Genomic DNA, 23,103 nt, shown 5'->3' on the forward strand with positions numbered 1-23,103 from the left:
ATAAAGGACATATTAGATGGATATATTCATTATTGTCCTTTTTCAAGTACATTTGTTGCCACGGTATTAGGGACTGAAGTGATCCCTCAGATCTCAGAGGAATCCGGGGATGACAGAGCACAAGACTTACAGAGAGAGTTAGTTAACCCAGATCAAACCCTGCTCTGATCTCATCTGAGCCCTCTGTCTCCATCTCCTGTAAACACACACCAGCGACCATCCACCAGGGACGTAAACACAGACACACACGTATGTGCTCAGACATGCGTATGTGCTCAGACATGCTCGAACACGCAAACACACACACACACATACTATACACACACATATACACACACACACACCTCTTTGTCCGGTCCATATCTCCTATTTCTTTTTCTACACCAGCTGCACGCCTCCCCAGTAATTAGAAATACACATGAAAGGAACACTGGCCTGTGGCTCCAACTAGTCTTCCATACAATGGGGGCAGGTAAGCCAAGCAGGGGGCCTCAATATCAGCCCCAACACACAGACCCATAACCCCCTTGTGACTTGTGATGTTTTCTTTGTGTAATTAAATCATCCCAGCTCAGCCCCCCTAGTACCCCCCCATGGATTTGGAGACCCGTTCAGACAATCCCCACAGGTCACCAGGGGACGGGTGCTGTTTTCATTGGATGGGGTTCATGGAACTGCATGTCTTCACTGGAAAAAGACTCCTTTCTAAAAACAATTCTGGGGGGTTATGATTCCCCGGATGTTGGGACAGACTATGTACACAGTCGTGACGGCCTCATGAGAGATGCCAGGAATATATATGGAACGATTTCCCCTCACCGGTCTCCTGGTTGAAGTTGGCTGGAGGTCAGGTTGGGCCAAGACCAGGCCAGGTTCCCCTGTAACAATAACCCCCTTCCTTTGTAATGTATTATTGAAGCTATTCATCCTGGGTGATCCTTCAGTTCTTCCACATCTGTCCCTGAACATGCCTCACTCTCGTCTGTGATGAGAGAACTTCTTGATGTTCTTGACTCTTCGTTTGTAGTGCACCGCAATGGGATTGTACCGGGCCTCACCGCGCTTCAGAAACCTGCGTGACAAGCAGCGTCTATAGAGAAAGCCTCTCCTGGTGAATTAATTGGGTCGAAAAGGGGGTAAAGGATAAAGTGCTGAATAGAGACTTAGCCGAGCCAGTGACTTTGCTCTCTTTCATCAGGAAAACAGTGGCTAGTCTTCTTTACTCCTGCTTAAATTTGTTCTCTCCAGTCTAGAGCTACAGATATACTGGTACAGTTGTTCAAACACGTTTTGTAGCATTGGCTACCTCATTTACCTCCTGATAGAAACTGATTATTGCTAGAATGGTGGGTCATTGCACGTACACTGCAGTACATGACAGCATCTGAAAATCCAGAAGGACTCTTAACAAATAGAACTCCTCTTTATCCAAGGGCGCCATTTTCCAACTGGCTGTGCATCTTTGCTGAAAAATAGTCTGAAGAGGATCCTTTTACATGCCATTTACTTTAACCAGAAACACTATTTTACAATTATCCTAAGCCTTGGTCATGTTACAGAGCAGACTTACAACCGAGGGACTTTGGAAATGCCATCCTTCACCATGAGAAGAATATTTCCTGTTCGGCCTCCCTCCTTTATTGAATTCCCCAGGCTGATATTGAGTTCCAGCAGGTTCCCAGAGCAAGACCCAATATTTCTCTGGGTGAGAGTTGACGGGCGAAATGCCTTTGAGTGACGTACACCGGAAGTAGAAGAGGCTGATCGTTTCTCAGTGGACTTAACCCTAGATTGGACACTCCAACAGTTGCCAGACGGTCTGCTTGCACAAGAAGGAAGCATTTCTTGTTTGTAGATAATTGTTTTCATTGTTTATTAAAAATCAGCCATTACTCCAACCAACTGACCCTGACTGTGGCAATAGTTGAAGCAGTTGAGGACATAGTTTTGCCTTCCAAATAGATCTATGTTATGCACAGAAAACACAAGGACAAGAGTTCCCTGGTATATTTTCCACTTAAGGTCATATTTCCCGATACTCCAATGCTCGATGGTTTGTTGAAATGTACACTCAGCTTGGCCAGATTTATGCTCCAATGGAGAGCGTCCAAGCTAAACATTGTGTCTGTATAGCCCAGTGGGCTGGAATGTATACTGATGCTAATTGGATGGAAGGCACGAAGACTGGCACATCTCACCAGTACAACCCTCCAACAAGCTAACATGGGCTCAACTGGGCATGTGTGTTTCGTAAGTGACATCTACTGTCACATGAAGAACCGGCCCTCATGGTTTGGGGGCTCTAAACAAAGATTGCGTAGGGGCCCATTGATTTGTTTGGGGGGGGGGGGGGGGTCCTCGAACCAATTGCGGGGCCTTAAACAAATGTTTAGTTGGTTTATTGGGTCAGGCCGGCCCTGGTCACATGTTACTGCTTCAATCATATACTCAAAATATTCTGTGGAATTGGATTTTACATACAGATTTTACATATATTGATGGCTACATCTTTGACAGTGGAGACAGCTGGGTAGTCTGGGTCATTAGCAATGCCGCAAGCCGCGGCTATGCTACTGTATCAGGTGAAAGAAACCTGGTGCTGTAGGGTTCATCTGATCCTGCACTTCTAAACATCTAATCTTCTTTCTTCTGAGGGTACCTCACAGTAGGAAGCCCCACATGCTGTTCCATTGATCTCTACCTCACGGCGATGACCACTATGAACCTGAACATACCAACATGGAAATGACTGTGTATTCAGACTGTAAGTTTGGCTTGCTTTATTTCACTGTGCCAAATAGATTTTTTATGGTTAATTCAATATTCGGAGTAATACAATTATTATTGAGCTGACTATGTAACAGAAAATGCTTCCCAGTTAAGACAAGTGTATCTTTGAGATGCATGATCTTACACAATCAATGAGGGACAAATCTGAACCAATTATTATAAAGGATGCACGTAATTCAATTGGATATTACAACGAGATTTGGAATATAGCAAATGAACAACACACAATAAATCTAAACTCTTTACAAATGACTAAACCAGTTTTGCTGCTATTTTTCCAGCATTTTTTTAGGGCAATTTTATTTTTAAATGTATATACATGTTAATCTCACTTGAAAGCACTTTTAGGCTGGTTCCCACAGCTGTCTGTGGTTCAGCATGTGCTGTTTAGAAAGCCGACATGCCGGTTAGGCTCGTACGCATGTAGCTAAGTGTAGTGTTTAACTCTGGGCAGTCTTTAGAGAGTGTATATACAGTGCTTTCCCAAGCCTCTGTTCATCGATTCCCTCAGGGACGATTTCCTTAGTCACATAGAGTCCCTCCATCCACAGCTTCCCATAGGAACACAGCTAACACATAAATACAAATGTAGAATTGTTTTAGCTGTTAAACTTAATATTTGTCATGTCATTTGCAGCAGCCTGTTTTGTCTGTGGTTGTTAAGTGTAAACAATTACAGGGAAAGGATGAGAGGGGTTCTCACACAGTTATGTGGAAGCAGGTCTTTGTTTTGTCTGAAGATAGTTTTATGTGAAACATAAATTGAAACATCTCAGACATCTAGATTGCTGAGTCATCGTGGCCTTTGCCAGTCAGTACATCACTTGTGACATGCTGTGGATGTAATTCAAAACAATTAAAATACAATTTCTCAAACCCGCAGCAGCCATCTCCATAAACTTCCAGAGAAACTTTGTCTCTCTCCGGTAACTGTGAGTGGATGTCACCTACCTCCATGACACTGTGTGGAGCATGCCCAGTGTGCACAAAATGTCTTAATTTATAAGCCCAACATACAATTTTGGCCACAAATGAAAATGAATGTGGTCACTCACATCAATTTAAGATATGCAGAAGGAGAATGGTTATACTCCAGTTGAGTCCAAATCTGGTTTTTGACCTCCTTATGATCTCCTTTTCTTTCTTTTTTCCCCATACTCGTAATTTCAGAGAAGAGAAGATTTATAACAGTTTGATGTCTATTTCTTGTCTTTCTACTCTTTGTTTTGTCTTGCCAAAAGGTGAATTTCCGACCCAGTTTCTGTCAAGTTCTCTCTCTCTGTCCAAGAATGGAGAAATGTATTTGTGTGAGCATTCATCCTTTCTCCATTTTCTCTTCCTCCTTCCAATACAGTTTCAAATTGTCCCCGAACAACCACAAACCATTTACACATTCCTGGGTGTCATAAGTCAGGCAACAATGACAGAGACAGTTCAGGTTGAGTTCAGATCTCTTTCAGTCTTCATCAACTCTCTGGCTGGAACAGGCCTCCAAAATGGCTGCCTTAAGGGGACACGAAACATTACATTACATTTATTCATTTAGCAGACGCTTTTATCCAAAGCGACTTCCAAGAGAGCTTTACAAAAAGTGCATAGGTCAATGATCATAAACAACGAGACAGCCCCAAAAAACATTGCGGGAAGCCAAAACATGAGCATACATTGTGATAAGCAACCAAGTGCCAATGGGAAGAAACATAAGAGCAAGTAGTTAAACAAGTTACAAATTAAACAACATGAACCTCAGAAGTGCAAGAGTGTACCTGTAGGAAAGCAAGCAACAATAATATAATGTACAGCGAGTACAAGTTCTTAAGTCAGTTACAACTTACCAACAAGTTACAAATAACCCACCCAACATTAAGGACGCAGCGATTACAACTGCACGAGGCCTTGGCCAACAACCCGTATCTCCACGTCGGTGATTAGGAGGGCAGGGCCGCATACAAGCTCATGTCCTGCCTGCATTAACTTGGCAGTGCCCTCTGTGCCCATTTCCTTGACTTTAATCCTTCTAAACACAGGAAACACCAGTCGATATGACAGAGTTCTCTCTGTATGACTTCCTCTGCCCCTGAGACCGAGAAACAGATAAGACAAACTGCTGCCTTCTCTGAGGGGGACTTACTACTGGGATTACTCTAAAACTCTAAAACAACATTCAATAGAAAATGAACTTCAAGCAGAGTGCGTTGACAGAATCATCAATCTTACATGACCATCAACCCTTGCAGCTGTGAACATGCACTCCTGCTTGATGTCGTGGAGAGTTCACAGCTGAGTTTCCTGGTCCTAATTGTTCACACAGGTGGGCCCCTAAGCATGCTGAGGAAGTCTACTGAGCACCATAATTATGGAGGTCAAAGGACATTTCGATGCTTGAGGTTAATCGACCATAGTGTCTCTTAGTTATGCACATTCCACAATGAAGAGTGCTTATTTGGCAGATTAAGCAGCTGAGTAAAAGTAGCACCATCAGTAAATCTCATGGTTTTGAGATTAAATTATTGCATTTATTGGTCCTCCTACCAAAATGATTTTCTAATTAATCTTTTAACCTGGCTCTCAGTCAGAATAAACATTGTTTGTCTGCAACTAATTTCTATATTAATCGAACACACACCCTTGCATGCATGCACACAAACAAGCCTGCACAAGCACACACACACACAAGCCATCTCCCATCAGTGTCATAATCACTGCCAGACGGTGTTTGTCCTCTGCCCTGTGACCCTTGTATCTCTGACCCCTGCCGGCCTCCCTCCCTCTCTCACACAAACACAGGCTGGACGATCCTGGGGAGGATAAGGTCCTGGGAGTTACCCGCTCTGGCCAACAGAGCATCCTACCCCAGGAGAAGGTCATATTTTTGGGCAGCAGGGCCCAAGTAGTCCCTGTGGTCCATTAATCACCACGGAAGATAAACAAAGCCATTCCAGGAACGGTGATGCATCATGTACAAAGCTCTCTGCAAATAAGAACATTCCACAAAAGGATATCTCTTAGGGAATGGTCAATTAATGGAGATTAATTATATTCTTAATGAAACTGAATAAAATACAGTCATAAAAGTAATTGACTGGGATTTATTTTTTTGTTACAGTTCAAGCTCTGATGCTGTGTGAACCGTCCTTTTAGTGGAAACTAGTTTCATGATTTGATATTTGACTGTGAAAATGTAATATAAGGTAAAATTTGCAGTCAATTCCAGGTCAATTGTACTCTGTGTGAGATTTAGGTCAGGCCTTCTCTTTGTCCTTATAAGTCCTCTATGAAGTTCTTTACAGCAATCCTTCTGAGGCTATAAAGTGTCTGTCTAGTAATCTTTTATAGATGGTCTGAGGAGAAAAAGACTTACCCTGCTTCACAAGGTAGATGAGTCATGGAAATAACATGGCACTAGAACTTTTTCCCCATGCTTGGGTAAGATGTCGGGCAGAATAAAATCAAATAACCTCCCCCAGAACTAACACCAGGTGTCTTACTGTAAAGTGGAAACATAAAGAGAGGCTGGGATGTTAACCGTTTCAGAAAACTAGTGGTCCCATCTGCACTTGTGGCTCATTAACAGTGTCTGAGGTTTCAATCAGCATACCTCCCATTCTGTGATTGTTTATTAATAGAATAATTCACAACCACACTGAATTTTAAGAATTCTCTACATCCAATTAGACTGTGCTGCATGTTCTTTTGTGACTATACGTATGTGTAAAAATAGTATAAAAAGGTATTTACATTAGCATGCCTTTATTTATTGTGTATGAACAGGTGCATCCAACACCACGTGTGTATGTTTTTACAACAGTGAGAACAATGCACTTGGTGTTCAACCATTCAGATCAGACAGGATGATAGGAAGGCTTTTGTGATTACAGTAAGTGTTGTGACTGTACTCACCACTGTTCTCCCCAAGGTCTGTCCTGCCCCCAAGACATAAATATTTCCTCCGCCTTCAGTCACTGCCTGACTCCAGTCTAAAGCATTCACAACAGACTCCGGCCTTTCAAACAAGCAGGTTAACATTGATTTTACCCAGGAGTTACATAAACTGATATATAATTGTATTTTACTTGGAGCCTCAGTATTTAATCCTCATAACAATATGCTGAGTTTAAAAGCCTAACCTTCAAACAAGTGAGGCTTTCCTTCAGGGCCGGATTAACAATTTTCTGTGCCCTGGGCAACAAGGCTTAAGGCCCCACGGATGTCCAAAATTTATGCGAGCGCGCGAAGCGCGCGAGCGAATTTTTTGGGCCTTTATTTGAGCGCAAAATAGTTTTTTGAGCTTTATGTAAAATAAACATTTTACAAGCCGTTTTTCAATTGGTAAAATCTTGGCAGACAGTAGGTAAGAAAGTAACAGCTAGCTGGCGCAGTTACTTGTAAAATGCATAGATAATGTTTAACAGTAAAATCTCAATCTAGCTTGCACCTAACTAAGTTAACATATTTGAGTGTGCTAACATTAGCAATAACGTCAGCAAATTTGAGGTGTATGCATAGGCTAACCATTAAATTAGCAGCACATTTCCCGTATTTAACAATGATTAAACACGGACTTACCTGAAAGTGATGCACGGGCACCATCTCAGTCTCTTTCTTTCGTTTTTCCTTCTCCTGACTCCTGTTATCGTTTTAAGCCCATCTTAGAAAAGTTGACCTAGCCTACTGTCAAAGTTCGTCAGCCCACTGAGGGAAGGGCACCCACAGCGAGCTTGGGAAGTTGAGTGTGTAGCCTATTTGTTTTGTTTTTTTGGGGGGGGGCACCATCGTAACTTTTTGTGAGCATTTAAATAGGCTACATCTCTTGTTCTGCCTGTTTTGTAATATACGTGTCTAATATTTCTATACTAAAATAATATCGGTATTATAAGTATTATAACTATGATGATTTTTCAGTTGGCAATTTTTTGGTGCCCCCTCAGGAGTTGGTGCCCTACGCACAGCGCGTAGTGAGCGTTATGGGAGCGGCGGCACTGGCTACTACTAGACTACACAAACACTGTTTTTGACGTGATTTTAACATAACATTTTGATCGAACGAGTTGTAATAAAGTACTCACATTAAGGAAAGTTAGGACTGCGTTCATAACGTGATGTAACATTTTAGTTGACATTGTCCAGGGCCCCTTAGATGTCATGTGCCCCTGGGCAAGTGCTCAGTTGCCCTAATGGTTAATCCGGCCCTGCTTTCCTTCGAAGATATTTGGCTCTTATTTTCAGACATCGCTTCACCCCAGTATGCTTGACTAGGTTTTGCTACGAAGCCAAAGGACCAAAACCACAGTCTTCTACTCAAACATCTACATTCAGACTGAACGTTGACTAACTCTTTCATAAATGTTAAAGCTCAGAAATAAAAGCATAACGACAAAGATAAAGTCATCTTCCAGGGGTTTAACAACAACACAAGAGCTAACGGCGCGTTAACGTGCCCATGTGGTGGACATCAAAGTCGAGCGCAAAACTGTTTGCAATCAAGTGGAATAAGTAGAGGGTGGGGGTCGGGAATAAAACGTTCTAGAAAAACAAAGGTTGGTTTGTATGGAAAAGCAGCTGGCTATGAGATGCAGTAGGAAATTGTAATGAAAACGTCCGCCTCAGCAGTATGAGAGGCCACTTTGACAAATTAACATAATTAACTATTAGGCTAGCTTCTCTATGCGGTAGCTAGCAGAGATCAATGGTACGATTCGCAGCTTCGGCTTCTGGGCACTTGACGTTCGTCGGATAAGACCTGGCTCGCCATTTGCTTCCATATGCTTGGAGTTTATCTCCCTTTAACTTTGTCGTTTTATGTACAAGTATATCATTCACAGAGTTTTTCATCTCTGCATTGTTCTTCTGTCCAGTCAACTCCCTTCAAAGGCTGCATTTACCCTAGCAGATGGAGACAATTGGAGGGTAAAATGCATTCAAAGACCGCTCTTCATGATTGATATCTGTCTGACTGACCTCCATACGTGGAACGTGGGAGTTCTACCAGGTGAATCCACCATCTCTGCCTCCTGTCTTTCGCTGTATTTGTGATTTTTGGCGTTGGCCAGTCTGGCTTCGCAGCTGTGTTTATGACTAGCACTCCACGTTTAAATTGACTACATATGGTGACCAGACACCGATGTGAATGCTTCTGACCATAGGATCTCTCCCTAGTCCATGACTCAAAATCCTGTTTGTTTTCCACCAGAGATTCCATGAGGACATTATGAATGGTTTTCACTGTGGGATATAGGTAATAGGAGTCAGGTGGCTGAGCGGTTAGGGAATCGGGCTAGTAATCAGAAGGTTGCTGGTTCGATCCCTGGCTCTGTCAAATGACGTTGTGTCCTTGGGCAAGGCACTTCACCATACTTGCCTCGGGGGAATGTCCCTGTACTTACTGTAAGTCGCTCTGGATAATAGAGTCTGCTAAATGTAAATCTTACAATTATAATAGTATTGGTTCAACTTAAATTGGCAATAGGCAACTGAGTGGGACTTTCCTGCCACCAGATAGGCATGTCATGACAGGCATCAATATATTTGAAGGTGAACAAAGTTTTTCAGTGATGAACTTAGGATGAGAAATGGAGTTTAGTTTCAATCACTCCTAGGAACTCAACATTAGCATTTACAAAAAATGTTCATAACCTTCATGGCCTTCTTGCTCTGCCTCCAATTCCCCATAATCTTTCTAGACACTTCATCAGTTATCTATATCCCCCTCTCCATAGTCAAGTCAGGGGCCACTGTTGAAGGCTAATATCTGTAGTGAAGCCTTCAGACGGCCTTCACCCTACGGCTTATCTGTCTGGAGAGGCCCCCTGATTTCCTGAACGCCACAGTCAAATGCTGTTTGGCGGACTGGGCTGCAAGTATGATAGATAGATAGATAGATAGACTGTAAAAACAAAAGCAACGGTACATTTCAAGACAGCCAATTAAGGCCACCTGTGATATCAACAATCCTAGTGATTGACTGTAAACTTTTTTTTTTTTTTTTCATGTTGTTCATTTCTAGAACCAGTGCTTTGGCAGATCCACTTATGTAGCCATGTCAAGACGTGTGTCTTGAATGTGTATCCAAACCTTTTTCTAGAGGAGATACCCGAACTACAATAGGTTCAGACTCTTTCTTATCAGCTATATATAGAGCATGTTTGACATGTGACAGATTAAGGCATCAGGAACTTCAGGACTGGGAATGCATCTGTATCTGTAATTGCCTTGTCTAAGACACTGCTATCATACACTCTGCTGCTCCCAGACCACGCTATCATTAGAAAGAGGACCATACTTATATGGCAGTTCACTTTACTGTCTGTTTGGGCAGAGATGCACCTACCTGCAAAAGAACTGTCATTATTGCACTGGTACATGGGTAAAAGGGAGACTAAGAATTATCAGACTACTATTATTGTTATTTAGTAATATTAGTAATAATAATAATAGTAATAATAATAGTTGATCATGCATCTATATACCGGTATTTATGAGGTCAATGACAACTCCAACTATGAGATAACAAAAGAACCTCGTAATAAAACCTTTCTAATATTCCAAGTACCATGGAAACTCATGGGAGACATTGGAGAATCAACAGCTGTCATTAAAGCTGACATAGTTTTTACATGTTGGAAGGGGGAGGCTGTTCAGGAGGAGAACCATCCCTCGTGCAGGAAACCAAATGTATTCCCAGTCTTATTAGGGAGACAGATAGGAGCCACACTTCTCATGCCCTTCGACCTTGGACTGTCCGTAACACACAGAAATAACAGACAACTTCCTGTCAAACCTAATTTAACATCACTTGTTTGGAATGGAAAGTCCAAAGGCCAAAATGTTTGAAATGACATTCTGATTGAATATTCTATTTTAAAGCACTCCCAGAGTAAATGAATATCCATGTATTTTACAACAGTCACTATTCACAGAATGATACATAATTTCTCATCATGAATGACTTGGGTCTCAAATACTAGAATTCAAATATTGACTACCCTGTTATCAAGATGCTTCCAAAACAGACATATTCTTGGAATCTGTTTTTCTTTCTTGCTTGAACTTTTCTTTACTTAATCTATATGCCCCAAATTTAACCACAACACTGTATGAATGTCATTATGCTGTTCTACACAATGTCACTCCTTGTCACAATAAAATTGGCCTCAAACTTCTTTTCCTTCTTTTTTTTTTTCCTTTTAGAGCAAGTGCCCCAGTTAAGAAATTGCTTACATCCCACTCAGTCTTGGGCTGGGTTGAAATTTCCCACAGGGTATGTACCAATAGGCTGAGAGCACACTTCGACAGATGCCATCAGAGAACAAGCATATGAATTACTAGGCAGCCTGCCATCTTTGAGTTCAGACAGAATGGCATTAATACCTGATTAAGACCCAAACAACAACACAACAACAACATGAAAGCCAAAGCAACTGGGACCAGGTAAAGGTTTCATCATTTATATATTAATGGATTTATTAACAAAGACTCAGCCACACTCTCAAAAGTTAAAATGCCATAGAAGCTGCCAGCAACCAGGGGACTATAGAAAAAAGAAAAACAATTCAGATCCTGTCAGCAAATCACATTCCAATGAATAAAATATTTGCCACTGTTGACCATAACTAATTCAGGAGCCATGATATATTTATGGCTACAATTAAAGAAAACACAATCCCTTTAAATTTAAATGACAGTAAATATTAGCATTACCCAATTAAGTCACACTTTATATTAAGGAGGTAAAGTACCTCAGCAAGTGAACAGTGATTCAATGGGTAGAGGCATCCAACTTATTAAATCTGTATAATTAGAATCTTAAAAGTCAAATTTTAAACTAATGAGGGCATGCTTTGTTTGCTGTTTCAACATTGTTATATGATTAATAAATAGTCAAGAAATGGCATCAAATATCTATTATGACAAATACGAAGTGTTGTATCATTAAAAGTTTATATTTTCCTTTTGATTTTATTATTTTGACGTGGACACGCATCAGAAATGAAAACAACGTTTACTGTTCCACATAAATATTTTCATTTTACAAGGTAATATTTTCCACAGGAGTACTGATAACGGCACACACTGTTTCCATTAGAGCGAAGGTGAAATCGTCAACCTTGTATAATGAAATGATTGGTGCAACATGACCTTTGTGGAGACTGAGAAAAGCATAGGCCTGGAGCATACTGCTGTAACAGGCTACAGAGGAGGCAATGGAAACCCAGAGAGGGTGTAGGAAATGAGGATTATCTCTGAGAAGCTCAAAAAGATGTCTGGATATCAGGTTTTGGCAAATAATTTGGACGCATGCAAAGCCTGAGGGCCACAGCTTTACTTGTGCACGCGTGAGAGTTGGTGTGCAAATTCGTTGGGGCCATGGGTGTGTTTCTTACTTGTACATGTGTGTACATGTGCAAGAACAACGTAAAGGTTGTGAAGTGGCCCCTACGTACGTGATGTATTTGAATGTTTCACATGAGATGGGGGCCATTTCGTAGCACACTACTTGACTACTTGAACACATGCACTACCAAAACACTATGTCCGGTCTGAGCAGCCAGCCTCGAGCAGCATCTGTCTAAACTCTGGAAGAGAGGGGGGAGAGTGGTCTGTATCAGCTCTCCTCCTGCTTTCAGACAACATATTGATAAAGGGCCCATTTGCTAAGTGTTCGGTTATGGAGCAGATAATGGACACTGACGTAGAGTAAAAAGTCGCATCGCTTTGTTATTTAGCAATGCACACCTTGCCAAGTGCACCGTGTACGCCCAGGACTACAACCACGATGATTTTATTTCATTTACGGTTGCTCTGTAAATGTAGATTCTACAGAGTCAATAGCATACCCATTGTATAGCATTATAAAATGGAAAACCAAAGACTCTCGATCTCATAGACCTTATGAGACCTTGCTCACAGTGCTAACGGTAAATAAAAAGGAAGAGTTTACTTTTCTTCGGCCACCCACAGAGTTTTCCTTTTAGGAAGACGTTTATGGGGTTTTCTCCCACTCCCTTTCCTCTGCTTCCATCTCTCATTTAAAGTTTATCAGACTTCTGTCAAGAGCGCACGGACACCCAGATCCCGCCTTCCTCCCTTTCGATGAAATCTTTGTTTCCTTCAGTGTGAGGACACAGTCTTGTGTGTGTATACAAAGCACGGGATGAGAAAGGAGAGAGATGGAGAGATTTGAAAAGAGAGAGAGAAAAAGAGAGAGAGTGGAGAGGGAGAAGGGGGCATATTAGGGAGATGATGAGTTCCCAGATGCCCCTGTGCCTGAGTGCAGCGCAATGTAGGTCTTTTTTCTCTCTCCCGAGCAGTGAGTGTGTGTGTGGGGGGTGGATGAAGTTTCCTTTGGGGGGCTGGGGCTGTTACCGAGGGGAGGGGGGAAATTTACTATCCCACCCAGTCAAAGTACTGCGCTGCTGCACTGACTCACACCCACCCACATACACACACATGTAAACACACACACTCTGAACTCTCCACAGGAAGAAACCCTGAGCCATAACGCAGAGGCACCTCGGAGCAGACTGACGCGTTGTGCAAACCAAGTGGGATACTCCCTGACTTTGATAGGCCGTTAATTACTCATGTGATGTGATACAGATGTCTGGGGGCTTCAGCCGAAAGTTCGCCTGACGGTTTCCAAAGGGGGGAAGGCAGGCATTTTAGAAGCGGTAGGTGAAAAACCAAAAAGGTATTTATAATTCATAAATGTATCAGCTTGTGTGCCGTCACCCGTTCCCTGTAGTGCCGTGCTGATGCTAAACTGTGATGCTACTTGAGGGCTGGCTGCTAAATAGTTCTTTGTGTACTTGGTGACAGTTGGGACTTTGAAGGGGAAGCACTCTTGGCTATAAGAGATGGTAGAGTTGTGATGGAGAAAGTGTTCAAAGTTGTAAAATGAAGACCAGAAGGGTAAACCTTTCTCACTTTTTAAAGTTTATTTTTATAGTCCTTTAAACACACTTTCAAATGTGTGGATTGAATCGTCCCACAGTAATTCTTTGAGATATTCATCACATTTTGACATTTCAAACCTGTACTACAAAACAACTTTTGTGAAAAACTGACAAGACTACAGATTTCCAATTATTTTATGCTAAAATAACTTGGTTATGTAACCACCGATTGGATAAATGAGAAACAGAAGGGGAATGCATGCTGAGGAAACCATGCTGATAAAAGCCAAGCAAGGGATGCATTGTCAAAACACCATAAAAAAACACCAAACCCTCTCTAGCCTGTAGCCACAGTCCTAACCACTCAAAGCCAGTTGCTGATTGTTACTTCCAGGAATGAGTGGAGGGAATGGCGATGACGAGTCCCTATTGTCTGACTGTAACTCATCCTGGCATATCCCATCCGTGCCTCCTTGGCCAATGTCTTCCTAAAATCTGAAGGAAGCTGTATGACTTCGGTTGGGGAACAGACAAATTATTGTTTGACAGACATATTTTGGTCTGGAGTGCTTTCTGAGGCAATGCTTATGCAAAAACATATCTATGTAAAATGTATCATTTTGGAAGGAATCACATTTTGGTTCTTTGGTTTCTTGTGAAGTTTGAAATGACACTTCCCTTCTCTATTTCTCTTTTTCAGCTGTGTATAGCGGGAACCCTTTCTCCTTATCTGTGAATCAAAGTGTGGAATGTGTTCTATAATGGGCTCCCCAGTCCGACATGTGTTGGCGCTAATACTCTGCATGGCAGCCAGAGCGATGTGTGAGACCAACACTACCGTGGACTCTCTCTCCGGCCTCCTCCACCACTCCAGCCTCCATCCCCTGGGCTTCCACAGCACCAGTAGCCCCTTTCTGGAGCCCTTTCCCACCAGCCTCCATCAGGAGCTACTGAGGGACAAATCCGGAGCCCCAGCCTATGGACCGCATGTGAACTCCACAAAGATGAGACCGCCTCGATGCCATAAAGAAACCTCCATCAAGGACTACTTCAAGTACATCAACACTGTCATTTCCATCATTGTGTTTGTGGTGGGCATCGTGGGCAATGCCACCCTGCTAAGGATTATATACCAGAATAAGTGCATGAGAAATGGACCCAATGCCCTCATCGCCAGCCTGGCACTGGGTGACCTAATCTACATCACCATCGACATACCCATCAATGTGTACAAGGTGAGGCAGCCATTACATCCTTATATGTTGTGACAATGATGATGACACTGTGCCATTTCAATACACACTGTCTATAAGGAGACCACACCATTTGGAATGGCATTTAGGAAAGGGAGAGCAAAAGATAAGGAGAGAGAACGAGAGAGAGACTTGCCCTAAAAATACACAGGAATCAGTGTGCTTGAACACACACCCCTGGGGTGACCTGCTTATCAATCAGTTGTCAAGCCTCAAGCCCTTATCTCCAATCAGGAGTGACCTCTTCACTCACGCACTCAACAAAGTACATGCGTCAGTGATGATTCACATGGGTCACATGAGTCCTTTCACTCATTAAAAGACAGAGTGGTCCATTTCTCCTCATGTAATGGAGGCATGATGATATACAACGTTGTTGTAAAAACCCATGCCCACTACAGTAAATGTGTATATGCGATGGTTCTACTTAGTGTCAATGACTGGAGCAGGCATATAAATCACACTGAATAGAGAATTAAAATAGAGGGAAATAAAAAGCTTTTTCAGCAAAAAGTCAGAAAAACCACCTGTTCGGTATTACTGCTGTGTTGTTCAGATCCCACTGTGTCAGCACATATGGTAGTACTGTGGTCCAAGGACAGAGCTTGAAGTACATGTGTGAAAAAAACCTTTCCTATTTGGTGTTTAGTTACACAGGAAAGGGTTGGGGTCACAATGTCTTTTTGTTTGGCCCTGAAAAAAGTGGCACTGAAGCATGTATGTGGCTTCATTCTCTGGTGGGGTCGCACATGCACACGCACACACACACACGCACACACACACAACAGGTACACATCCAGTGCAGCCATTCCTTTTGTGAGGCCCCAGCTTCTTTCTGTAGAAGCTTGACGCTATTTCCAAAATTAAACTTCCCTCACACACTGACTGAAAACATTGGCGTGAGTCCATTCCTCTTTTCCTCTGTCCCTCCACCCTCCTGCTCTTTGGACACTTTGATTAAAAGGAGTGCCCCAAGTAAACAATAGGGGTACCAGGATGCACCCGTGAAGTGCTTCCTCTGGCCTCAACTCTGAGAACATACGGTTAAACCCCCTCCCATCTATATTTTTTGGGTTAAACCCTGTGAAATCCTGTTCAGGGAGAGTTGCCAAGACCACTTCAGACACAAAGCATTAAAGAGCAGTTTCCACACAACTGTCGTGAGTAGTTTAATTGGGTAAAGTATTATTTAAAGAGGCTATGGAAGATGTGCCTGGCAAGAAGTGTTTTGACAAAGTAAAAGAGAAAGAGTTCAGGGGATTAAACAATAAAACGGACAGGAAACAGTTTTCCCAATCCCAAAACTACCATGACAGTTAATAATAAAAAATAATTATTCATTAATGATGCTTGAAAATGATTTGTTTAGACATTATTGTACTGTGACATAAGACATAAGATAGATCCTTTGATGTCTCCTGGTATTTACCGACAGATGGAACCATCTAAGATGAATTAAAGAAGTAACCTTTGGGGCTGACTATGGTCTTTGTAGGTTCAAAGTTTGTCCGGTACCATCTGATGATGGCCACATGGGCCTACGGCTGGAGTGTTAGTCACTGACGACCATGCAACCCATCTGATGTGGTTTCCCCCTAGGTTGTTGTGAAATAGTAATTAATAGTAGCTGAAGACATTCACAAGTTGCAAAGGCATCATTTGTAAAAAGATTGCAAGGATTTGAACTTTCTTACTGATGTTTAGTAATCGTCTCTCTGTGGCTCAACTCTTCTTAGATTTTCTTGAGTGTGAATGTGCTTTTTCATTACTATGGTTAAATTATTTCAAAAATTCTAACTATACATGTGTACTGTACTTGAATGTAGGCCTAGAGGGAAGCACACACATTCTTACCAATCGTGCCGAATTTGAAGTAACCAAAATGCTATTCCTAAGATTTTGGAAGATGCTTTCAAAGAGATTGTAGAAGATTCAACTGACCGTATGTTCATGTTTTGATGGTCTCTCCCCAGCTACTGGTTTCACGATTTCCTTTTGATGAAAGTGACTTTGGGGTGTGCCTATGCAAGCTGGTGCCATTTCTGCAGAAGGCCTCTGTGGGCATTACGGTCCTTAACCTCTGTGCCCTCAGCGTGGACAGGTGAGTCTATTTCAGGTTTGGTGAACGGTATTATCAGTGTTTTTGTTTTGTAGAAGGACTTCAATTTTTTTTTAATTGAAGTCTACAATATTTAGTCAATTACACTGTTCTGGTGTGCATGTTCATTGGGCAAGGCCAACAGGTTAATAGTAAACATGGTTAACTCTCAGACAGTATAAGTGATTCTTCATTCCTCTGTATTCCTCAGAGACACATGAACAGCGGCAGTTCCCTGCAAAATAGTTATATGATCTTGTAAAGGCACGGGTTCTAATCTGTTCCAGACTGTACACTTGTCTGAAATGGGAAGGGGTCTCATAGCCAACTCACAGTTAAAACTTTTCATTTTGAGTTAGGTGGTTTTGCAGACGTAAAGGTTAATTCAAGTAGTTTAAAACTAATTCAAAAGAATATTCTATGGTATGGCCTTTTGTCAAAAGAAACAACTTCATTTATTCTTCATATTCATAAAGAGACCTAGAAATATTAATTCAACGATGAACAAGATGAATGACGTGGCAGTGTTTTTTAAATACATTCTAACCAAATGTTTTAAATCTATTCAAAAACCAATATGTTAAGTGAGGCCGTGTATGACAAATTATAAAAGAAACGTGTCCACATTTTCTGATTTGATTCAATCGGAGCCATAGGATGGTAGTTACTAGTAAGCCCTTCATTTGAAATGGTAGCCAGTTTTACAGGGCGTTTATAAGGTCAATAGTAAAGAAACACTCCTATTGGGTAATTCTCTTCCTGTTCACTTCTTACTAGCTGAGTATGAGACACCATGCCACCTAGTAGCACACATGATTGTCTACCACATGATTATAAAGAGACCTTGGCTTCCTGAGAGATGTTTTGTTCTCAAAATAAAGATTAGTCATCCAAAGACAGGAATCTGTATGTGTCTGTCGCTCTATTATCTTGAGAACCGGGCACTGTTTAAAGTTGAAATCCCCCAGGAGTTTGAAGAAATAAATAATGTAAACGTGTTCGCTTCCAACTGCCACTGCGCTAGCATTCACCGCCAATGGACACTGCACTAGCATGCACCACCACTAGTTGCAAACAAATCAGAAAATATATTTTACCACCTGTGCTCTGAGATGCACCAGTCTGTGCTTTCAGCTAGACTTGACTTGTCTATGCAGTTTGTACTCTTATCAACTATGGGAACTTGTGTGGCTACAGTCCAGCTGTACTTTTCTCTGCGAGCCAGGAGACACAACTGAGATAAGAGATTAGGAGGCCTGTGCCGGGCCTCATGGGATAGGTGCCAAAGCTTGACGCAGGATACATATTTAACACTTCCCATCATCAGAAGAAAATTGGGCTTGTGAAAGAAAAAAACCCTGAACATTATAACTGAGTTACGTTCAAGAGCAGATGTTCTCCATTTGTTGTCAGGAAATGTGCAGCATATCTCATCTGGTCTACTTGCCTGTAACACCGTCACAGTTGTGTCTGTCTTTCTTCAGCATTTGAGGAAGAGAAAAAGGTGGATACATTACCACTTGGTGAAATATAAATGCCACCGTGTTGTTCTACAGGGATATTCAAATGTGTTATGAAAAATATATTGTTTTCGCCATAAAATCTTGATGGAGGGCTTTACTAAAACATTTCGACAAGCGGTTTCCCTTTATGAAACAAACAAGCAAACAAATATGTGGAGCTTGCAAACATACGCCAACAGACAGCCCATGTCCCTGCCAACAAGGCTAGTTTGTTTAGAGCCATCACAAATTATAAATATTAGATTTTCAAGATAAACAATTGATCATCTCTTTTCATTAAATCTTAACATTTCAATCATTTTTTCCTGACTGCGCAGCTTATTGCGTTTGCTCTTCTGCCATGTACCAACATTAGAATATAATTGCATAATACACTTTAAAGCCCCTTTGGCATTAATTAAATAAGCAAGGGAAATGCAGGATCTTATTTGTGTCCAATAACTGTGCTTCTAAAGAGAAAAAAATAAAGCTCTACTGTTGATCTTGAACTATGGTGTCTGTCTTACACTTTTGGTTGTGTGTGTCCCTCTGTGGCACCCGTAGGTACCGGGCGGTGGCATCGTGGAGCAGGGTTCAGGGCGTAGGCGTTCCTCTACTGACCGCCATTGAGATCATCTCCATCTGGGTGCTGTCACTCATCCTGGCCGTGCCTGAGGCCATTGGCTTCAACATGATCACCTTCGAATTCAACAATATGACCATACGCACCTGCATGCTCAAACCCGAGTCGGCGTTCATTAGGGTAAGGGCACACTCTCGCCTTCCCTGCCCCTTTTCCCCTCCCATTCCCTTATTAATAATTGTTACCTGTTTCTTCCATGATTTTAAAAGGACTCATAACTGCTTATGCTGGCATGTATTACGAAATTAAATTCCATCTCCTGAACTTTTCATTGTCTAAAGAAATGCGACATGATTGTCAAAAGTAATGTTCAATGAATCCTTATTTTTCACAAAGAAATCTTGACGTTACCACTCTAACCCTCTCAACAACAACTGATGGAAAACACAATTCTCTATTGTCCTTTTTGTGGAAATCTGGAGATCACTTTCTTTGTTCACAAAGCCTAGGGTACATAATTGATTGCAGGACACAAGTACAATTACTCTGGACTGATACGTACTCCCCTTAAGCCGAGCCATATGTGTCTCCTCCACATATGGAGCACAGAGGGCCCTATTCAGTATGTTATCCCATATTGTGAGCTAACCATGCTAGATAGCCTTACTCTTTTCAACTTTCCGTTCAGTTTAATTAGATTGAACACAATACCATGGAACTAATTGGAGTCTTGTCTTAACTAAATAAAGTAAAAAATTCAGTGGTTCAAATTGCACGTGTTGTGGAAGGTTCAAAAGTGTTCATGTTAGTGTATTGGAGTCAGGTGACTGAGCAGTTAGGTAATCGGGCTAGTAATCAGAAGGTTGCTGGTTCGATTCCCCTGCCTTTACCCAAAATGACGTTGTATCCTTGGGCAAGGCACTTCACCCTACTTGCCTCGGGGGAATGTCCCTGTACTTACTGTAAGTCACTCTGGATAAGAGTGTCTGCTAAATGTAAATGTATTGACTGTATATCATCTGTGTTTAAATCTATTGATGTGTTGGGGTCTGTTGCAGTTCTATATGAAAATAAAGGACTGGTGGCTGTTTGGGTTTTACTTCTGCGTTCCACTGACCTGCACCGCATTGTTCTACACACTCATGACGTGCGAGATGCTGCACCGTAGGAAAGGCAGTCTGCGTATCGCCCTCAGCGAGCACCTCAAACAGGTCGGAAGAACACAATTACACTGGGGGTTCGAGTGTGTGTGCATGAGTGTGCATGACTCAGAGAGTGTGTATGCGTTTGCAATTTCTGGACTTTTTCATTGCCTCAGAAGTTGACGTTACATAACCCAGACTATTTTTCTTAATCTCCCTGAGGACAGTGTGTAATGTCAGCTATTTGTGTCTGCAGAGACGGGAAGTGGCCAAGGCAGTCTTCTGTCTAGTCCTGATCTTCGCTCTATGCTGGTTCCCACTACATCTTAGCAGGATTCTCAAAAAAATGGTCTACCAACAGGATGACAAGGACCGGTGTGAACTGCTCAAGTGAGTGCAAGCTCCGACAGTATTTTCCCGATTATCTTACAGTTATACCACATTCCTTCACTGAAGTATAACCACCGCTGAAGAAGGCTGTGGAAAGTTTACTGTGAAACATCTAAGTGTCTAAGACACTTAATCGGATCAATTTTGGATTGCAAGGTGACCATGCAAAGTAACCGTGGTCGCAGAGCCTGTCTGTCATGAACAATCCTAACTGAATATGCTTGTACAAAAATACATTGGTCTAAATATAGTAACATTAATTCAGCCTAGTCCTAAAGTAAGAGAAAAGTCAATGAAGATCTCTATTACAAACGTTTTTAGTCTAGGACTAATCAGCAGATCACAATCCCTCTTGTTTCTTTCAGTTTCTTACTGGTCCTGGATTACCTCAGCATCAACCTTGCCACAGTCAACTCCTGTATAAACCCCATCATCCTCTACTTTGTCAGCAAAAAGTTCAAGAACTGCTTCAAGGTACATTACATCCCTATTCACACATAAACAGACACACACACACATACCTAAAATACACCCATTCTGTATACTGAATCCTATTCCCAATGAAACCTTGTTGCCAGTAAAGCAAACATGGCCAGACCAATCTAACCACGACTGAGGGGGTGAGGTGATGGCAATGACATTCCATTAGGACAATGTAAAGACACATGGTGATTTATGAACCCATTTGTGGGTTGGGGTCGCATACTGCATATGTCTTTCAGGAGACCTGGGCTGGACAAATGCCATGACTCTGCTCTGGCTGTGCTCAAGGAGAGGGGGCCGGGGGGCATTCATGTACACTCCCGAACCCTTAACTGTGCCTCTTCCTGCTCCTCGACATAGCCAGAGGAATACTCTAGCATGCTGTAAAAGGCTAAAGCATAGTTTCCACAGTTTTAAACCCATCAAAACCATATAAAAACCTTAAATATATATGTTTTAATATATTATGTATTAGCCAACGCATTTTCACTTGTCCCCTTCCAGTCCTGCTTGTGTTGCTGGTGTCACTCGGAGAACCAGGTCACCAGCACAGGACACATGAATGGAACCAGCATCCAGTGTAAGAGCCCAGAGCCCAACAACCTCCACACTGACCGTAGCCTTCGAAAAGACAGCGACTAACTGACTAACATAGTGACTATGGCATCAGATCTCCACATGGACAGTGGTCCTACAACTGACCCCTGAGGCACTCCATATCTAAAAGGGTCAGAAGAGTCACCCCGGAGGCACTCCACATCTACAGGGGTCCAAGATGCCACCCAAGGGACATTCCATGCCGATCAACAGTCAGTTGAAAGACAGTCTGTGCCACAAACTCTTCAAGACTAAATGTAAATGACTAAATGTAAATGTAAGACCCAATTATAATATCCATATGTTTCGTGCTCTTTCAAACATCAAGAGTAAGTGTATGAGTATATAGTCTGAGTGAAGCTATAATGTATTCTACAGCATTACCGTTTGTAAGTGTCCTACACTTTCCATACTTGCTGTTCCTGTTCCCATGGACAAGGGGAGCAAAGCTTGACTTTAAGAAAAAAGGAAAGGCAGGGGGATATGAAGAGGGGAGGGAGGGTAAAGAGGGAGTTCTAAAAGGATGCAGCTGAGCGTAGGCTATAAATTACCCCCAATCAGTAGCCAGGCGTGTTGTTCGCATAAAGGGCAGCACTGCTGGGACAGGCACAGGAAGGAAGGGCACAGTGGTCGCTGTCAGAGGGGATGATGGGAGAAGTGTGTCTCTGTGTGCGTGTCTATCCATGCAATCATACATGTGTGCAAGTTTGTGTACCTGCGTGTGTGTGTGAACATGTACAGAACCAGTCAAAACTTTTGACTGGTACTGTATGTGTGTGTGTGTGTTGTTGTTGTTCCCAAGAGTCAAGCTGTGGCGCTCAGAGATGTTAGAGAGAAAGAAGAGCTCACGTTATATTGTACTTTACTATTGTAGTTGCTTGCTGTGGTTTATTACCTTCTCATTGAGCTAGTCTCAAGATATCGATCTCTGTGGTATAGCTTTAAACAGTACATAACCAAAGATCATTTTCATAAATTGTAAATCTTGCTGTGTTGTAATATTCAATAATTTTTTGTTTAAATGTTTGTATTATTGGTTTGTTGTCCAGTTTTAGATTGGATAAAAGGAACAATACTTTTTGAAGAACGAAAAGGTGCCACAAATGTCACCTTGAATATCCCTGAACAGCCTTAAGCAGACCAATTTTCACAGTGTTTTCACTGTTGAGCCAGTAAAGTTAACCACTGTTCTCTTGGCCTTCCACCCAAAGGGTAATGATGACAAGCTAGCTCTCAGAACATGTCCAGATGCAAGAAACATAAAACCGCAAAGTCAAAAGTTATAATTAACTTTGAGTGCACCATAAGGGCTAGTTGTAAAAGGTCTCTTATACTTACTTACCCCCCAAAAAGGTTATACAACTTTTATTCCT

The 23,103-nt window shown here is 42.0% G+C and overlaps 1 protein-coding gene and 1 long non-coding RNA gene across 3 annotated transcripts; one reads left to right on the forward strand and one right to left on the reverse strand.

The window, feature by feature from the left end:
• Window positions 1-2,763: 2,763 nt before the first annotated feature.
• LOC134033741 (uncharacterized) lies at window positions 2,764-4,797 on the reverse strand. The gene is made up of 2 exons (XR_009932157.1): window positions 4,626-4,797; window positions 2,764-4,294 (listed from the first exon to the last, which is right to left on the reverse strand). It is a non-coding gene; the product is annotated as an uncharacterized LOC134033741 (long non-coding RNA).
• Window positions 4,798-13,219: 8,422 nt separating this feature from the next.
• On the forward strand, window positions 13,220-21,892 carry ednraa (endothelin receptor type Aa). Of its 2 annotated transcripts, none has more exons than XM_062477824.1 (8): window positions 13,220-13,477; window positions 14,383-14,917; window positions 16,909-17,036; window positions 19,100-19,298; window positions 20,177-20,329; window positions 20,517-20,650; window positions 21,016-21,124; window positions 21,638-21,892. In XM_062477824.1, exons 2-8 carry the CDS (start codon window positions 14,432-14,434, stop codon window positions 21,773-21,775), a joined length of 1,347 nt encoding a protein of 448 aa, XP_062333808.1. In that variant the 5' UTR covers window positions 13,220-13,477; window positions 14,383-14,431; the 3' UTR covers window positions 21,776-21,892. The 2 variants fall into 2 exon arrangements, with proteins under 2 accessions (XP_062333808.1, XP_062333809.1); XM_062477825.1 differs by having other exon boundaries at window positions 13,220-13,457.
• Window positions 21,893-23,103: the final 1,211 nt, after the last annotated feature.

Source organism: Osmerus eperlanus, chromosome 14 (genome assembly GCF_963692335.1).
Source record: "Osmerus eperlanus chromosome 14, fOsmEpe2.1, whole genome shotgun sequence".
Taxonomy (NCBI): domain Eukaryota; kingdom Metazoa; phylum Chordata; class Actinopteri; order Osmeriformes; family Osmeridae; genus Osmerus; species Osmerus eperlanus.

Bases quoted from the DNA above. Each gene is read 5' to 3' on its own strand.
- ednraa (XM_062477824.1), top strand. From the start codon at position 14,432: ATGTGTTCTATAATGGGCTCCCCAGTCCGACATGTGTTGGCGCTAATA. The intron at 20,651-21,015 runs GTGAGTGCAAGC...TGTTTCTTTCAG, and splicing joins GACCGGTGTGAACTGCTCAA to TTTCTTACTGGTCCTGGATT. The intron at 21,125-21,637 runs GTACATTACATC...GTCCCCTTCCAG, and splicing joins AGTTCAAGAACTGCTTCAAG to TCCTGCTTGTGTTGCTGGTG.